At 53.2% G+C, this 19539-nt stretch overlaps 1 protein-coding gene across 2 annotated transcripts in view; it reads right to left on the bottom strand.

Annotated features, from left to right (window-relative positions):
* Window positions 1-19539, bottom strand: part of CRTAC1 (cartilage acidic protein 1) — a 136711-nt gene that overhangs the window by 37181 nt on the left and 79991 nt on the right. For both annotated transcript variants that reach the window (XM_081243915.1, XM_081243916.1), the window contains exons 3-4: window positions 15223-15419; window positions 3177-3313 (exon numbers count right to left, since the gene is read on the bottom strand). In XM_081243915.1, coding sequence (XP_081100041.1) covers window positions 3177-3313; window positions 15223-15419 — 334 coding nt within the window. The remainder of the gene's footprint in view (window positions 1-3176; window positions 3314-15222; window positions 15420-19539) is intronic.

Here is a 19539-nt window from a genome sequence, read left to right as displayed (position 1 = left end):
TCACACGAACTTGGTATATGCGTGTAGAATGGCTGGATGAAGAGAGAATGAATGGGGACAAAGGGGAAAGTGCACCACCACCGTGACGCTTCCTGACCCTACCAGCTGTTAGCAATCTCATCGACAAATGGGCAATTAAGCCCAGATGAACTGAAATGCACTCTGCTAGAAATTAGGATATTTATAAAATTCAGTTATACCTAGTTCCTTACTTCAGTGTATTGGGTTGACAGAAAAACATAGATGTATTACAGTTATAGAAGACTGCAGAAATTCACATGTGAACTTGACCACAATAATTCTGGGAGGGGGAGCTAGTTCCAGGGGAAGGAAGGTGTTTCTGCAGCTTTGGGTCCAGGGCAGTGCGTCTCACCCTGTAGCCAACCTCAGAATCACCTGGGGGGCTTATGAAAACATGGATGTTGGGTCCTACCCCCAGAGTTTCTGATTCAGGAAGCCCCAAGAATCTGCATTCCTAACAAGTTCCCAGGTGAAGCTGGTGCTGCTGTTTCAGGAACCACACTTTGAGAACCACTGGTCTGGGGCTGTCAGTCTGGATCCTAGTCACAGCTCTGCCCCTAACTGGCTCTGTGCCCTTGGGCAGGTCCCTCACCCACTTTGGCCGTATCTCCTCACGTGTTAAGTGGGAATCATAACCCCCCTGCTTCCTGGCAGAGTTGCTGAGAAGATGAACTGAGACAACGCATGTGAAAGGTCTTTGAAAAGATAAAAATGCTATATAAACATGAGGCATAATCATTATCGATCAGGGAACGCTTCTTGTAAGAGATCGGCTTTGAGCTGGATCCAGAAAGGTGGATGAGTGATGAGGCACCTGAAGATGAAGGGCAGAGGTGTCCCAGGCTTGGGACAGAGAACGGATGAGGGCTGCGAGGGGAGCGGGAGAGAACGGCACACACCGTAGGGGTTGAGGCTATTACCTGGTGCGAAGCTGTCAAGCTTTAGCATAAGTCAGAGTCACCTTTGGGCCTAGATGAAACCCAGGCTGCGGGGCCCCACCCCCAGGGGCTCTGATTGGTAGGTCTGGAGGGTGGAGTGGGGTAGGACCTGAGAATTTGCATTTCTAACAATGCTGATGCTGCTAGTCCAGAGCAGGTATGCTACCAGGCCCCAGGTAGGGGTTGTGGGGCTGAGGAAGGAGTAGGTCAGACGTTGTAATAGAACCTGGGGTTAGAAATGTGTATCTGATACGGGTTTACCCAGAGGCAGGGCAGCAGGGAGGTAAAAGGCATCAGATTATTTTCAGCCAGGCAGGGCTCAATTCCTGCCTTTGCCTGACACTTACTGTTGTGACCAAGATCAGGTAGCTTACTGCTAGAAGCCTTAGTTTCCCTATCTGTAAAATGGGGATAATGATAACATGTACCTCATAGGCTTACTTTGAGGATTCAGTAAGATGGTACCTGGAAACCACTTAGCACAGAGCTTGGCACGTGGCCAGTTTAACAAGCGTTAGCTATTATTATATTATTATTGTTTTGTTATGTTAATATTATATTCTTAACATTATGATTGCTCTTGTGTTTTCCCAGACCACACTGCATCCCTGTCTCTCGACTTCCACACTGGCATTGACCTCTCCACAGTTCTCAGGCCTCAGGGGTTGCCAAGGTGGTGGCTGGACACAGAAAGTAGCCCCTCTCCTGGTGGCAGACCAGCTGTGTGGGCGTTTTCTAGTTCCCTGAGGCTGGGCCTGAGTAGGGAGTGAGCAAGCCGCTAAGTGCCCGCCTCCTGTGCTTCGTGCAGAAGTGACTCTTTTTCCTTTCTCTTTTTGCACTTCACACGGTGCCTCCCTCCTGTGGTTAAGTGCGTTGGTGTTCAGATGACCTTGTTAGGACAGAGCCAGTCTCTTTGTGATTAACCTTCAGGCCCTCCCGCCAGTGCTGAGAAGATTCCTGCCTTAGCCGAAATGTGGCAGCCCTGGTCCTGAAGGGGCGAGACAGGAAGCCAGGAGGAGACACGGGAAGAGGCCCGGCAGCAGCACGGTCAGGCCTGGTGCCCCCCAGAACCCCCAGTTCCTGGGGCCGCTCGCTGAGCCGCCTCCCGGTTTCCTCCCACCAGGAGGGTCAGGTCAGGGCCAAGTGTGGCTTCACAGCCCAGCCTGGTGCTCTTTCCAGCACCAGCTTGATAAGAAATAAGTATTTATACCTGGCACCTGCCTTCTCCCAAGGCCTGGAGGCCCCTGCTGTGAAGATTCACGCTGAATCCCCAATCCCCTCGGTGCCATTTCAGTCCCCAACTCAGTCCCGAAATGAGCTGGCCCCCTTGTGCCTGTCCCCAGAATGGGGGCCAGAGATGCTCCCATGGAAGCTGGGCAGCAGCTGGGTCCCTGATTTAGTGAGGACTGTTTCGTAAAGCCAGGGAGGGGGCGGCAGGGAAGCAGGTGACAGGAGGGATAAATCACCTCCACTCCACGCTCTGGCTCTGGCTGGGTTGGCCGGGATGCACGCCCGGGGGTGGGGGGTGGGCGCCCCACAGGGCAGATGGCTGCAGCTGCTCCCGCCCTCCCCACTCGGCCTTTCTCCCCCACACTCCGAGTTGAGCACCTGTGTGCCGGGTGGACTAGCCGGGTGGGAAAGGATTGATGGAGCTATGGATTAACTAAAGTACTTGTACATTCAGGCAACCCTCCACTCACCCACCCACGAGCCACTTTGCTTGTGCCTTCATTTGTTCCATAAATCCTTATGGGGGAAGGGGGCCTGATGGCGCACTGCCTGGCACATAGTAGGCACTTCATAAATAAGAGTTGAATAAATGAATGAATGAACACGAGGTTCAGAGCTGAGAGATTCTGATTCACGTCTGAGCCACACCACCGATCTGTTTTGGGTCCTCAGGCAGGTCCCTGCTCCAAGCTGGGGCTCAGTGCCCTCCTCTGTCCAGTGGACACAATGGTAACAGCCGCTGGTTGCTGGAAAGGCCTCAGGGGAGAAAGGATGTGAAAGTATGTGAGCACCTACTATGTGTTATGTGAGCACCTACTATGTGTTATGTGAGCACCTACTATGTGTAAGGCCCTGTGGGAGCGGCCTTGGGCTCTGCCCTCGGGAGCCATGCTCTGTCCGGGGACGTATGCCTGGGGCTCTCCTCCTGGCCGACACATTGTTGTGTGCCCCCCTTCTCCCCAGGCCCCCGTGCACCCCTGGACTCACCCTCCTGTCCACGCAGGCCACAGAGCGCCCGGCAAAGAGGCTGGCCACACCGCGGGCCACGTTGACCTCGTCACTCAGGATGTCTTCCCAGCGGTTATTGCGGAACTTGAACAACTTGTCCGTGTACGTGGCCACCCCTGGAGAGAGGAGGGAAGGGAGGGCTGGTGGCTGGTGCGGCACCTACCGCGGAGGTTGGGGCCACAGGTGGACGGGTCGCCTGCTGCACGGTGAGCGCTTGGGCAGCTGCGACCCCTCTCCTGAGGACACGCAGGGCTTCTCAGTTGAGAGAAGAGACTCTGAGGCTTATGAAAACGGCCAGCCCAGCCCTCAGGAGATTGGGAAGCCGTGTGCCCACTCCTGTGTGCTGAGCTGACCCTCAACACGGGGTCTTGGGGCCTGGAGCTGACCCGGGATCTCGTGGTCTGCCCTGCGCTCCTGCCGCGCCATGAGCACGACCCTGGGATTGCCAGTATTTCACGCCCAAACTCAACCAAGAACGTCTCTTTCTCCAGGAGCTGCCGCCTTCATTCTCTGCTGAATCACAGGACCTGATTTGGGTCTCAGAAGAAATGGTCCGGGCTGGCGGGTGGGTCTCTAAGTCCAGATCAAGGAAGGGGATGGAAGTTGAGCTCTGACAGGTGTGTCACCAACACTCCAGGAAAACTGGATGGCAGTGGGGTCGGCACTCTGATGGGGTGAGGGTTTGTGGAGAGGCAATGGGCGCAGCCTGAGGGGAGCAGGTGACACAGTGGTCAGGAACTTGGGGTTTAGAGTAAATGGGACTGAGTCTCAGGCTCGGTTCTACCGAGATTCTACTTCTAGGCTCTAGTTGTTGACTTTGGGCAAGTCCGAGCCTCGGTTTCCTTATCTGGAAATGGGGACGACAATAATAACTGCATTCCAGCTTAATTCAAGGGGTAAATGAGATGATGCACCTGAAAGATTTAGCACGGCACCACCCATCCCCCAAAGGGGTCGGAGGTCCTAGACAGAAGTGATTATTCCCGTTCATAGACAGGGGGACACTCTGAGGTGCTTCTGGGACCTCAGCTCTGCACTGCAGGGGTGCGGTGAGGGTGAGTGTGGGGAGAGTGAGTGTAAGAGTGAGTGTGAGTGTGAGGATAAGTGTGTGAAAGTGAGTGTGTAGGAATGCACAGGAGTGAGTGGGTGGGTGAGTGAGAATGTGAGTAAAAATGAGTGTGTGTGAGATCGAGTGAGTGTAAGAATGAGTGTGAGAGTGAGTGGATGAGTGTGAGTGTGTGCAGGTGAGGGCTGTGCACAGGAGGCTCCTCAGGTGGCTCTACCTGGGAGAGGACAAAGGGTGTGCTCTCTGAGTGGCCTCACACAGGGACCTCCTAAGACCCCGGGGACCCACAGGGGCTGGTGCATCGTCTGTGGGGCCTGGAGCTGGCCTTAGGGATGCTCGCCAGACTCCAGGGAGCTGGCACGGGGGTGGAGCTGTGCCACTCTGCCTGACCCTCCCGGCGGCGCAGAGGAGGAGGGGAAGGCCCTTTCCCAGCAGAGCGGAAGGCAGATCCAGGAGTCCCGCAGGCGTCTATGGGGTGGGGCTTGGGCTGAGGGGCCGCAGCTGGGGTCTGCACAGAGCTGCTTGGCTTGGGAGGGCAGCCCACGGGGGCCGCTGAGGAGGCTGATCTGAACAGAAGTGCAGGTGCCGACTCAGAGGGCCTGAGCCTGTGTCCAGCTCTGACTCCCATTTGCTCGGGGCCTTGGCCAGTTCCTTAGACTCTTCGCAGCCTCGGTTTCCTCATCTGAGAGTTGGGGGTAACAGCTGTGCCTCCTCCCTCCCAGCATTGCTGTGGGAACTGCAGGCGAAAACTCTGGGGCCCCGGGTCGGCAGGCGGGGACTGTCCTCTGGCTGCTCTGTGCCACCCCGGGCCCCCGGGCCCTCATCGCAATCCCTGGGGACCAGATGTGTCTAGAGATTGAGATTTTTTTTTCCTTTCACGTGTCAGAAAAGTAACACAGTGCATACACCGTTTATTCCATAACACCCGCATCAGGGACTGGGGCAGCACCCTGTAATTAAACACATTAATATTTCTGCAGTGAAATATATGAATAGTCACACTAGGTGGGACAAATAAAGCCCATAAATAGCTCACGTCAGCTCAGGACAGGTTTTGCTATTAATTCACTTTCCCACGAAGTTAAAAAAAGCATTTGAGACTTTCAGAGCGTTCTGGATTTCAGGACTGCGGAAAAGGGACTGTGGCCTGAGACTGCCATCCTCATGGCTGTTCCCGAGGCAGTGGCAGCCTTGTCATCGCCTTCTGATGCCTGTGGGGCCTCCGAGGACGGCACTGCAGGCTTCCGGGTGCCCAGCTTTCACAACAGCGAGCGACCCTTGCCCTTCTCTGTCAAACCAGGGCCTCTTTAGACTCTACCTCCAGCTCGTCTAGTCCCACCTGAAATCCCGAGGTTAAACTCTACCAAAGCTTAGCCTAGGTGAGAAAGCAGCTGCCGGCAGCTGGGGCTCTGCAGAGCTCTGATGGGCACCTCTGCATTCAGCTGGAGAAATTTCTCAAGCCGCCGAGTTCCTGCCTCAGCTAGACAAGAGGAAAAAACGAGCCCAGGGTGACTCTATCCCCCTCTCTTTGCCTCATCACCCCCAATTCCTCCTGCTCACATTTCCCAACATTTCCTAAAGTGTGCTTTGCTGAACCCTGGTCTCTGCCAGCTGCCTGGAGAAAAGATTTCGTGATCGTCTGTGTTCAGGAAAGACTGCACCTTCCATCCACCCTTGGAGATTCTCAGTGGACATCAGTCTATCGAAACTTTGAAAAGTCCTGCAATAAATCACGGGCTTAATTTGACTTAAGCCAGCCTTTCCCAAACACACGCGGCCATGGAACCCCTTTTTGCAGCTCACCTGTCAGCGTCCGGCAGAACTAGCCTTGTTCTTAGCAAACTGCTGCGCGGGGGTGTTGACTTCGGGCCACGTTCTGGGCTTTGTGGCCAGAGGGGTTAGGGCGCCACGTACTGTTAGCCTCTTCCCCCGTTCCAGCCTCCTGGCTTCTGAGCTCACCAGGGACGCCCAGAAGAATAAACTAAGGTAGAATGTGCAACAGTGATGCACAGCCTTGTAGATCATAAATGGGAACAGCAAAATCAATGGCAGCCCTTCTGCAGGCAGAGGCCTGGAGGCCTGGGCGACAGGAGGGATGGGAGCCTGTGATTTAGGAAGAGCAAACGCTCTGGCAGCTGCAACCTGGGTAATTAGGTGTGTCAGGAAGACAGATAAACAGTGAGCTGTGTGGGTCGATGGCACTGGCAATAAACACCCAGCACTGGCCCCTGGCCCATGTCAGCGTGTAATCCCACCTTCTGGCTCCCTGTAGCTGCACTCTGCCCTGGGGCCACTCACTGAGTTGGGGGCAGCAGCTTGGGAAGAAGAGAGGCTGTTAGTTGTAGGAGAGAGGGGTTCTCCCGAGTCCCTGGGGGTGACTCCTACAGACCGGAGGCCTGGGAGAAACAGGCCGTTCAAGGGCAGGGTAGGGGGCTCTGGAGGTCATGGCCCCTCTGAGAGGCACATCTGAGGACTCCCATTCCCACCCAGACTTTGGCGTGTTGGCATTAAGGGAGCCTTGAAGGTCTCAGAGCCCAGAGGAACCGGCAGTTGTTGCCAGGTGGCCAGTTGGGAAGGCCAAGTGGAGGAGGCTCAAGGGCCCACCACTCCCTGCTGGGTGCTGGGGGAGGCCTCATGGAAGTAGGAGTCTCAGTCCCTCACTCAGGGCACTTATAGTTCATTTGACGACAGGAGGGATAGATAGGCAGAGGAGGTGCCATGGGACTGTGGTAAAACTAATACCACTTAACATTCCTACAGAGCTTTCTATGTGCCAGGCGCTTCACATACATTCACTCACTAACCCTCGCCACAAGCCCACAAGGTAGGTACTATTTTCAGGACCAATTTACAGATGAAGGACCTGAGGCACAAGAGGCAAGGGGACTTGCCTATGACTCCCCCAACTAGCAGAGCCCCGCAGAGACAACAGGACAGTACATCGCGGAGATGCTGTGAAATCAGGCCACAGTGATCAGGGAGGGCTTCATGACAGAGGAGGCACCTGAACCAAAGCATCAGAGTAACAATAGCACGGCTCCAGTGTGCAGAGCACTGAGTATAATCAGGGTCTGCGTGAAGCACTTCTTGTTGTTTTACAATCATCATCTTGCCTAAAACCCTCAGACACCTTGAAAGGTGGTGTAGCCCCATTTTACAGATGGAGAAATTGAGGGGCAGAGACGTTAAGTCAATTGCCCAAGAGCCAGTGAGTGGTGGAGACAGAGTCAAACCCAGGTCTTTCTGACTCCAAAGCCTGTGCTTCTGAGCACTCACTCCACTGCCCGTTAGGCAGAGAGGAGGGGCAGTGCTAAGGCCAGGCAGGGAAGCATCGGCAAAGGCACAGAGGGGACACTGAGTTTGCCTAGAGGGGAGGGTTTGTGCAGGTGCAGGAGGAACAGCATGGCAGGCCAGGAGATAGCCACTAATCCAGCACTGAGGCTGAAGGGGCCATGGGTGGTTTCTGATCTGGGGAAGACAGTGTTTCTGGAAGATTCACCTGGCAGTGGAGTGAGATGTGGGTTAACAGGGGAGAAAATGAAGAGGGGAGGCCGCTTCTGGAGTAGCTCAGGCACGATCCCGGGTGACGCTACAGGGAAAGTGGGGAAGAAACGCTGGGTGCAGGAGGCTGGAGAAGGAGGGGCGGGAGGGCGTGGCTTGGTGTGGCGGATCAGAGCCAGTCCACAGTGCGGGGTTAGTGATGGAAGCAGGGACATCGGGCCAGCCGAGGGTGGAAGCAGGAGCTTGGCCTCTGAGGGGATCATAAGGTGGCTGAGAAGGCATGCCCAAGAGCTCGCTGGCCAGGAGGGATGGCAGCTTGCAGAGCAGTGAGGCTGGAGCTGGGGCGGAAGGGAAAGACCAGGCTTTCTTCCTTCTCAGTCTTCCTTCTTCCGTCCCAGGGAGAAGAGAGAAATCCGGTGACCCTCTGCTGAGTGCATCACCCACATTAGCTCAGTTGGTCCTCTCCATAGTCGCGTCAGGAAGATAGATTCTTTGTTTTACAGAGAGAAATTGGGCTCAGAGGGTTAAACCGTTTACCTGATGCACAGCTGTTGTTAAGTGGCAATGCCGAGCCTCAAACTGGGGTCTGACTGCAAAGCCCCCCAGCACATATTAAAGAGCTGGACAGATTATGGAGAACAGTATGGAGATTCCTTAAAAAACTAAAAATAGAGCTACTGTATGACCTAGCAATCCCACTCCTGGGCATATACCCAGAGAAAACCATAATTCGAAAGGATGCATGCACTCTGATGTTCACTGCAGCACTGTTTACAAAAGCCAGGACATGGAAGCAACCTAAATGTCCACTGACAGAGGGATGAATAAAGAAGATGTAGTACATATATATAATGGAATATTACTCAGCCATAAAAAGGAATGAAATAATGCCATTTGCAGCGGTATGGATGGACCTAGAGATTGTCATACAGAGTGAAGTAAGTCAGAAAGAGACAAATATCATATAATATCGCTTATATGTGGAATCTGGAAAAATGGCACAGATGAACTTATTTGCAAAGCAGAAATACAGTCACAGATGTAGAAAACAAACTTATGGTTACCAAAGGGGGAAGGAGGTGTGTGGGATGAATTGGGAGATTGGGATTGACATATATACACTACTATGTATAAAACAGATAACTAATGAGAACGCACTATATAGCAGAGGGAACTCTACTCAATGCTCTGTGGTGACCTAAATGGGAAGGCAATCTTAAAAAGAGTGGATATATGTATATGTAGAACTGATTCACTTTGCTGCACAGCAGAAACTAAAAATAAATAAATAAATAGCTGGGCGGGGGCTGGAACCGCATTTTTTGTTAGGACCGAGGAAATGGATTTCAGGGCTCCATACTCTTTATGATGCTGCTTTGACAGCCTCATCCCATCCTTGCTTCTTCTGGGGTCACGTGGGAATGAGGCACAGTGGGGATGGGGGCGGGGAGCCTGAGCAGTTCATGTGCTCATCTCCCCAAATGGGATCATGCTGGGTGAGCTGAAAATCTGGGCCTTGTGCCCAAGGGAAACATGGCTGGGGATCAGGAGACCCTAGGATCCATTTTAGGGCTTAGAGGATCCTAGGAAAAGAGGGTGGAGCCTCAGGGTTAGTGTATGTCAGGCTTTACCAGGCACAGGAAGTCCTGGCCATCCTGGTAAAATGCAGATTCTGGTCTAGTCAGTCTGGGGTGGGGCCTGAGATTCTGCAAATTTATGAGCTTCCAGCTGTTGCCAGTGCTGGGCTGCAAAAGCTGCTTTGAGAAGCGAGGTGTAGAGCATCTGGGTGCAGCAGGAATGGGCCTGAGTGAAGAGCTGTGGACAATGGGTGCACTCTCAAGGCAGACTCATTTGCTGTGGTGGGCAGAAGAGCCTGGAAGTGCAAGGCGCCCCCGATTTCCATTCTTCTCTCTGGCGCAGTGACTGAAGCCTCCTCTCTGAGAGGTTACAAAAGCCCTGCTGAAGGCCTAAGTATAATATGGAGCTCAGAAGCCATTGAGAAAAGAGTCATAAATTCAAGTTAATAAAAGTAAAAATGTTCTGTGCTGCAAAACCCACCATGAGTGAAGACAAAAGAAAAATGACAAACAAGAGGAAACTATATGCAACTTGTATGACAGACAGAGGGCTGGTTTCCCTAAGTTATAAAGAGGTGCTACAAATCAGTACGAAGAAGGCTGATAATCAATAGAAAAAAGGGACTCAAATATAAAAAAATATGTTCAGCCTCGCTCATTTTAAGAAAAATGAAAACTACACTTAGATCCCAATTTTCTTCCTATCAGATTAGCAAATATTTTTTAAAATGATGACATGTATTGGTGAGACTATTGGGATGGGAAAGGCTCACTGGTATCAGGGCTGATAGGAGTGCAATTAGGACTGTCCCTTTGAAGGACATGCCATGCCATCAAAACTACCCCTGTATAGTCCTTTGATGCAGCAATTCCATTTCTATGAACTTACCTTACAGATACACCTGGAATTGTGGAGAATGGCATGTTGTACAAGCTTATTCATTCGGTGGCACTGTTTGCAAGCAATCTAACTATTCATCAATGGAGGGCCAATTCAACAAATGGCAGATCTATACAACGGAGTACTATACAGCCATAAAAAGAATGAGAAAGCTCTCTGTGTGCTGCTGTGAAATACTGTCCAAAGCTGATTGTTAAACAAAAAAGTAAGGGCAGCACTGTGAACAGAGCATGCTAATATTTGTGTAGGAAGGGAGGGAGGTATATGTAGATTGAAGATGGCGGATGGTCAGTGACCATTCTGCTGAACTGAATGAGTTAATAAATAAGGTAGGGTGTGGGGCTCACAGTCCACAGCGACCCATTCAGCACCATACTCCTATTACCCCAGGCCAGGTCACGTGGGCAGAAGAGCTCAGGGCCAAGCCGAGCAGCAGCTGGAGTAGCCAGCGCAGGAACTCTGAGGGATGGGCTCTGGGCAGGAGCTGCAGGAGGTCCTGGGTTCCTGGATGTGGAGGGGGTGTTGGAGCGGGCCTCTTGTCTGCCTTTGTCCTGCACACACTCCTACCTGGTTTTTTACAGAGTAGTGTTGCCTGAAACACACTGGCTAGTACTCTTCCAGGTCAGTTAAGCTGTACGCTGCTTTCCTGGCCCAGGCCTCTTGGGATTGTGGTCAGTCTTCCTCTGTTCCCTCCCTCTTACCACTTTCCAGTTCTTAACCCTTGAGCTGTGCCTACCTGATACCCTCATCTGTGTGGTGTCTTATTTACATGATGGCCTTTTTCTCTTTCTGCTCCAAGAGTTCTCTCTTCAAGCGGCCGGGAGGGAGGCCTGTGGCCCCTCCATCCAGGACGTTTCTAAAGTCTCTGCCTTTCTTCAAGCCACAGAATTATAACAGCCATTGCTTAGAGAGCATGGATTAGGTCCTAGACACCATAATAAGTACTTCTCATTCATTATCTCAGCTGTTCATTCAAATATATATATTAAACGTTTATGGGCTTCCCTGGTGGCGCAGTGGTTAAGACTCCGCCTGCCAATGCAGGGGACAGGGGTTCGAGCCCTGGTCCGGGAAGATCCCACATGTTGTGTAGCAACTAAGCCCGCGAGCCACAACTACTGAGCCCATGTGCCACAACTACTGAAGCCCGCGTGCCTAGAGCCCATGCTCCGCAATAAGAGAAGCCACCGCAATGAGAAGCCTGCACACCGCAACGAAGAGTAGCCCCCGCTCACTGCAACTAGAGAAAGCCCGCGCACAGCAACGAAGACCCAACAAAGCCAAAATAAATAAATAAATAAAATAAATTTAAAAAATGTTTACTAAGTGACATAAGCATTTCTTTGGTCCTGGAGATACAACAGAAAACAGGACAAAGTTTCTGTCCCCATGGTGTTTAGCAGAAGAGTAGGAGAGATGAACAACAAACAAATAAATGACATATTTTCAGACAGCAGTAAGTGCTCTGAAGAGAAATAAAGCAAGTTAAGGGCATAGGGAGTGATAGGGTACGGTCTTAAGTCTTTCAGGGAAGACCTCATCTGAGAAAGGGCCTGAATGAAGGGAAGGAGTGAACCTTGAGAACAACGGTGGGAAAAGCATTTTAGGCGGAGGGAACAGCAAGTACTAAGGCCTCGGGTAGGAAAGCGGCGAGCAAGAGGAGGAGTGGAGGAAACGGAGCCAGAAGGGGGACTGGCTCACAGCCGGGGGTGTGTGGCGGGTGACGGTAAAGACTGGATACAGTCTGTGGGGCTACTGGAGGGAGTTGAACTTATGAAGTTGATATGATTTCCCTGTACTACAGGTGAAGAGGTTGAGACCGAGAGAGGTCAAGCATCTTGCCCAAGGTCACCCAGTAGGTGAGGGGCATGTCCCAGGTTTGTACAGACTGACTCCCACGGGACACTGCCAGGATGCAGGACCCCAGTGCTGACATCCTAAAAGCTGGCTGAGGGACAGGGTGGGTCCGTCCTTCCAGAGGTCTCTCCAATGCTTGGGCACAGGCTAAAGGAGCCCCCAGTCATAAGCCATGGGCAGGTGTGGGCTGGCTGGGGCTCCTGGAGAGGATCGCCAGTTCCTCATTGTGGGCAGGGTGGCAATGGCTGAGCGTCATGCCAGCTGGACCCAGGGAAGTGCTGACCTGGCACAAATGGCTCCACACCCCACCCACTGCCGATGAATCAATTGAATCACTCAACTGAAAAATTAACTCAAACCCACAGACATCCCTCAAACCCACAGAAGGTCACTGGGAGGTGCACGCCTGGGGCTGAGGCTGGGGGGCAGTGTCACCCTTACCCCAGCTCTGGGCGCCGAGCGCCAGCCTCTCCCAGAGGGACCTTCCTGGGGGCTCCATTTGCCTGCCTCTTCTTGTCTTCCCTCTGTTGGCAAACCTTCTCTCAGGCCAAATGCTTGTGCCTTGTCTGTTCTTCCTGGAGTTATTTATCAAGTTTTAATTGTACTCTTAGGATCTTCAAGTTCCGGCTGGGCCAGAGGGAGGCACAAAGTAACCAATACGTGGACTTTGCCCTTGAGGAACTTAGTGGCTAGGAGAGTGGAGTCAGATTCCTAGAGAAATATAACACTGCACTGGAGAGACAGGGCAGGATTTTTGTCTGTTATACTCACTGGGGCATCATCAGTGCCTAGAATAGTGCCTGGCATAAGGTAGGTGCTCAGTAAATACTTACCCAATGAGTGAATACATTAGTGAGTAAATGGGGTGATGGTTAGGCTGGGCACGGAACCAACATGATTCTGGGGTATTGCTGTCAACCTTGACTGCACGAGGGAATCACCTGGAAAGCTTTCCAATCTAATAACTGGGTCCCACCCCCAGAGGTTCAGATTGGACTGGACTGGGATGCTCCTTGGGAACTGGGCACGTTAAAGCTCCTCAGGAGATTCTAGTGTGCAGCCTGGGCTGAGCACCGCTGCTCGAGAATTCACGATGAAACGCTCTAAGAGCGTGGGAGGGCTGCTGCTTCGAGACACCTGACGGTCGGGTCCCAGCCCCGGTGCTCCGTGTTCAGTGAGTAGGAAGAGTCTGTCCCCTTCCTCTGGCATCGTGCCCGCTGAGCCCACGTTAAACACCTCCTTTCTCAGTTCTCCCCATTTCTGCGTCCCTCCAGCATCTTCCTGGGCACTCACTCCTTCCACAGCCGTCCCTTGCTGCTGTTCCCCTCCTGACCTTGCCCCACATTAAAGGTTGATCAGCCCATCAATTAATTGTGTCCTAATCCAGTCTTGGCTTGGCTGGAGAGAGGGCAGTAAATCCAGCTGGGTAATCATGCCCTGATATTTGTGTAGGGATAATTACTATCTCTCAGGCCTCACTTGGTAGCAAGATGAGATGAAAACCCATAAAACACCACTTGGGGCTGTGGCTCATTGTTTCTCGGCTGCACAAAGCTGGCTGTCAGCCAGTCAGCTCCGCCTGCCCCTTCCCCTGGCACCAGCCCCAACCCCTTCCCTTGCCATTCATGCACATGGCAGGGCTCAACAGCAGGGGCAGTCTGGGGCTGGATCCTGGCTTGGGCTCAGCAACCAGCAGGGGCAACATTATGGGCCCAGGGTAAAGCCAGAGAGAGTGTGTGTGTGTGTGTGTGTGTGTGTGTATGTGTGTGTCTATGGGAGCAGGGAAGGTGGTCCCCACAGCCAGGCGATCACCTGCCTCCAGGAGGTTGGGAGGGTCCAGAATGGTGAATTCACAGGTCTGAACCACAGGGTGTTGTTCAGACCAACCCAGATGCTGCCATCTGGAAGAGTGCAGTGCATGTCCAACCTGGCCCCAAAGGGGCACTGGGCCCTGCATCCTTCAGGAGGAAGCCATGGCCTGGGACTTCCCTGCAGATGTTATGGCCCCATGGGAGCAGACTTCCACCTGCAGCCCCAAGAACACAGTCCCCCAACTCAGGAAACACTGAGCACCAACCAGGAGCCTGGCTCTCCACTAGGCCCCGAGGGCATCGGATTGAGTAAGGCCATACAGTGTGTTGATTAAAAGGATGGATCTGGAGTCAAACACTTGGGTTTGAATCCTGGGACTTAACAAGGTGTGTGGCCTTGGGCAAGTCATATGACCTCACTGTGCCTCAGTTTCCTCAACTATAAAGTGGGCCACACCAGTACCTACCTAATTGAGCTATTGTGAGACTTAAATGAGATGATTAATACAAAGTGCTTAGCTCCTGGCCCGGCACATAGTAGGTGCTACTTAAGTATTAGTTGTTATCATTACTCTTGCTATTATGTAGCCTTCTGGGCATCAGTTTCTCTCAGCCATTCCTTGGTGTGTAGGACCTCACTACTCAAAGTGCGGTCCCTGGACAAGCAGCAGCATCATAGCCTGAGAGCATGTTAGCAATGCAGGATCTCAGGGCCTAGCCAGGCCTGCTGAGTCAGAATCCACATTTACACAAGAGCCGAAGTGACTGGGATGGCACTCTGGGCTAGGACAGGCCCCAGACCTGTCTTGCACCAAGTTGTAGCCCCAGCACCTGCCGCCTCTGGTCTGGCACGCTGTAGGTGCTCTGCAGGAATGTGCGGTGAAAAAACGAGCTCAGCTGAAAGCTATGGGGGCCTTTGAAGGATTTCAAAGCATTTTAGTTCCCTGGAAGCAGCACAGAGGGCTATGCCAGGGAGTCGTCTGTGGGCTATGGGCGTGAGAAGTGCTGAGTGGCTGAGCCACCAGGAGTGGGGGAGAAGGGAGGAGGGGTCAGTTAGGAGGACGGGGCTGCCGCTCGGACTGGGAGGGGAGGAGGACGTAAAGTCGGAGGTGGGGGACAGGTCTTCTGCTCAAGGCCTCCCTCTCCAGGGGCTGGGAGGTGAGAAACAGCTTCACGCATAAGAGAAGAACGGGTCCTCCTGGGGCTGTCTCTGTTGGGACGGAGTGAGGTCCTGGGGAAGCCAGTGACAGTAAGCTAGTGCCGGGAGGAAGAAGGTGGGGGCCGGGGGAGGCCCGAGGCCCCCAGCCCTTACCGGAGAAGGCATTATTGGTGTTGAGGAAGTAGATCTCCTCACGGCCATCCCCGTCGATGTCGCAGGCTGTGACCCCGATGGCGTTGCCCTGCCGGTCCCGCAGTGCGTAGTAGGGGGAGCTGCGCTCGTCCACCGCGATGTTCACCAGCCGCTTCTGGGCCCGGTCGTACTTCAGAACCAGGTTGGGGCCATTGTACCTGGAGGAGGAAGGGGGAGGGGACGTTGGGGGGAGCAGCTGGGCCCACCTGGCTCTATCCAACCAGAGCAGTGGGCTCAGAGTCTTCCCGGACAGGTCTATGTGGGGACAAATCAGCCCCAGAACGTTCCTGGGGAACCGCTGTATTCCTGGGGAACCCTTGGCCGCCTTGCCTTGGGGTCCCCGGGTATTTGACGAGTGTCCCTGAATCAGACGTGGACCGAAGCAAAGTGAGAGTCAACAGGTCCCACGTGGGATGCAAATAAGGAGCAGGGTGGTGGAGGGGAGTGGGCAGTCGATAAGCCCCTTACCATAGGCTTTGCTGAAATAAACTCCCTGACATTTATCTTGCTCATTTCAATGTAAAAGGCACTTTCATATTTATGATCTCACTAATTTAAATTTAACAACAATCAAGTGAGGTAGGCATGGGAGTCTGCATTATTAACCCATTTTGCAGATGAGGCAACTGATGAACTTCATCAGGGAAAGTGAGGCTCAGAGAGGTTGAGTGCCTTTCTCAAGGTAACACAGCTAGTAAGCGTCAGGTGCTGGAACTCAAACCCAGGCCCTCTCTGCTAACCCAAGGGACCTGGAGTGAATTCTGGAAGCACAGAAGGCTTTGTCATTGAGGTTTGGAATGACCCTCTCTTGACAGAAAGTCCCAGCATTTAAACAGTAGGATGAAACTGGCATCCCAGACAGGAGATTAAAAATGTACCTAAAGTCATCAGGTGGACCTGCTGGATCGCTTTGTCCGAGGCACTGGAAGGAAAAGATTACAGAGCTCCTCAGTCCTCATCCTTCTGTCGTCTGACTCTCCTGCAACCACGCGACCTCCCTGATGCGTGCTCTTGCCTCAGGGATTCGCACTTGCTGTTCCCTCCGCCCAGGAGGCTTTTCCTCCAGGTACCCACATGGCTGCCTCCCTCCTTCACGTCCTTCAGGCCCTCACTCAATCTTCCCTTCTCTGAGAGGCCTTCCTGCCCACATTCCTGAAACCTGCAACCACTGTCACCCCGTACCCTCGCCGCTCACCCCTGCTCTCTTTCCCACGGCTTTTACCACCGGTTGACTGTTCTCTAGCTTCCTATTTAGCTCTTCCTACTCTGTCTGGTCCTGCTAGAATGTCAGCTCCACAAGGGCAGAACTTTTTGTCTGTTTTGTCCCCCAGGACCTAGCACAATGCCTGGCACACAATAGGTGCTCAGTAAATCCTTGCTGACTGCTTGAATGAGTGGATCCTCAGAGCCCATGTCTGCGTCATAAGGGCTTAGGTGTCCCATGGTCGACTTCTTCCCATTGCCTTTCCACGTGGAGAAAGTGGTGTGTCCAAGGTCTCCCCCAGGCAGCACAGCCACCAATGTCTGGACTCCTCCCTCCTCCTGGAACACCTGTCAGGCTCTCCAAAGGAACCTGGCCAACCCCCATCCATTAGTCCCCGGGCTACTGCCTTTGTTTGAACCTGAGTGTGTACATCCCGAGTGAAGTTCAGCTGCCAGCCTCTGGACGGTCCCCAGCCACACTGTGGGGAGGGAGGAAAGAACTCTCCAAGGTCTTTGAGAGAAATCATTTCTTGCTTTCCTGAAACAGAACCAATTTAGCCCTTTGTCACCAAGATGCAGAGCCAGTGAAGTTTGGGGGATGCTGAGTGACTGGCCACGTGCCTTCTGGCATCCACAGCGTGCGAAAGGGGAGATGGAGCTTACTGGGGGCTGAGTCAGCACTCGGTAATGGGAGGTTGTGCCTCAGACACCTTGACAAAGAGTGTCTGAGGGCTGTGCGTCGAAGGCACGGCATGACCTATGGGACGTGTCTAGGCAGCAGAGATGGAACACTTGGGTTCCAGCACCGTCAGCAACTGGCTCCAGCCCCCAGGGACAGGAAGTGCCTTGTGGGTGCTAAATACTAGTCCTCAAAGCCTCCAGGTCTTCTGTTTACCACCATTACTGCTCCTCATAAGACAGTACAGTTCTGCGGCGCTAGGCCTTGCTAAAAGCACTTTCCCATGCATTGCCTCACCTGAGCCCTAGTAATCCCAGAAAGAAGGTAGAGAAGGCATTTTTCTAGAAAAGGAAACAGAGGGTCAGAGAGGCAAAGTGAGGTCACATAGCTCGTACATGGCAGCACTAGGCTTCTAACTGTCTTCAGGTCCAACCCTGTGCTCTTTCCACACTGCCTGTGATGCCAACATTCTTTGTCCTCTGCATTTCTTTTTTCTGGTGGCCTATCTCAAAGCAGCGACGTGGGAAATGCCCAAGAACTTCATGTAAAGTGGAGATAATAACCCTACATTTCTATTGCACTTTACAGTTTATAAAACACTTTCTCAGGGCTTCCCTGGTGGCGCAGTGGTTGAGAGTCCGCCTGCTGATGCAGGGGACACGGGTTCGTGCCCCGTTCAGGGAAGATCCCACATGCTGCGGAGCAGCTGGGCCCGTGAGCCATGGCTGCTGAGCTTGCGCATCCGGAGCCTGTGCTCCGCAACGGGAGAGGCCACGACAACGAGAGGCCCGCGTACTGTAAAAAAAAAAAACAACCCCCCCCCAACTTTCTCAGCCTTGATTTCATTTGCTTCTCTGCATGTCTTGACTCTTCCAGAGGTTAGTTTTGTGACCTTAGGCTGGTCAGTTCCCCTCTCTAGGTTCTGAGTTTCTCTTCTGCAAAACGAGAGTTGGACTACGTCAGAGGGTCACAAAATGTGTGGACAAATGAGGGCTTGGGGACGGGCTTCTGGGCCCTCTCCTCTCAGTTTCATCCAGCGCACTTCTATGTTGACGCATTTTATTTTACGCATCACATTCCATCAAGTGTTGTTTACACAAGGGATCCCAGAGCCAGCGTTTAGAAGGCACCACACGGGACTAGAAGCTGTGTGCGACCACTTCCTGGTCTAATGCTCTTGAAATAGTGCCTCGAGTCTAACCCACCTCAGGAGATGGACAGAGCGGGCGTGGTCCCCCTCCAGGCTGTGGCTGAGGAGCCTCCACATGAAGTCCAGCACGGACACCCCTCCTTCGCACCCCGTCCCTTGGGTCTCCTCCAAGGAGAATGTCTTTACCACCCCCAGTGGGGGGAGAGGCCATGGCCTCTGCACCTGTTGGAGGCCAGTCCTTTCACCCTGAATGGGGGGTGATGGGCGTGCACACAAGGTCCCTGCTCCCATGGTGGTGGCCCTGGGGGAGTGGATGGCCCTGGACCATCTCTTGTTTGAAGGACTTGGGGGTGCTAGTTCCAGGGTACTCCCTAAGGTGTAGAGGGGTAGGGGTACTAGGCTGGCTCAAATCCTCCATCTGTTACAGAATGAGCACGTGCTGCAGAATCCTCCCAAGCCTACATGGCAGCCTAGGATGAATCCTGACACTCTGTCCCCTTGCGTCCCACCACCCGCCCCCCCCCACCTCCAGGGACTACAGATACAAAGCCAGACCAAGGGCTCCTAGGTAGGGGTCCCAGCAAGACGGGGCACAAGGCTGGGAGGTGGGGCATGGAGTTGCCTCTCCTTCCCCCCACCCAGGCTGCCCTTGGCTGGGTCTGCTGCACTGATATCCTAGACTCTCACAATCTCCCCCCAGGACAGCCAGCCTTATCCCCTCCCCCTCTTCTCCATGGGGCTGACACTCCAGTTGGTTCCATGCCATCCCGCCCCTCCCTACCATCCCGCCCTACACCCCTCACACAAAGCCTGCCCCAGCTGCCTGGGCTGGATGTGATCTTCTCTTCCCTGGACAGCCACAGCGTTTTGCACCTTGCTTGTTACCACGAGGCAGAGTTGTTTGTGTTCCAACATCACTTCCCCTCATTAAAACATATGCTTCTTGAGCCGAGGAAGCATGTGGATACATCTCTGTGTTTGCTGTGCCTAGAGCCATGGTTGGCAGAGAGAAGATGCCCAGCAAGTGTCTGTCATAAAAGTGAGTGAGTGAGCGATAAAGGAAAGTAATCTTGGGTGGCATTCACAGAGCAGTCACCACGTGCCAAGCACCCTTCTAAGTACTTTACACCCACTACTTCATTTCATCCTCATGACAATCCTAGGATTTTACAGATGTGGAGGCTGAGGTTCAGAGGTTAGCCACAGTCCCACCACGGTCCTTCCGGGGCTGCAGTTCCCACAAGTC

This window comes from Mesoplodon bidens, assembly GCF_964165515.1.
Source record: "Mesoplodon bidens genome assembly, chromosome: 1".
Classification (NCBI taxonomy): Eukaryota; Metazoa; Chordata; class Mammalia; order Artiodactyla; family Ziphiidae; genus Mesoplodon; species Mesoplodon bidens.
This window is presented reverse-complemented; position numbering and strand designations above follow the sequence as displayed.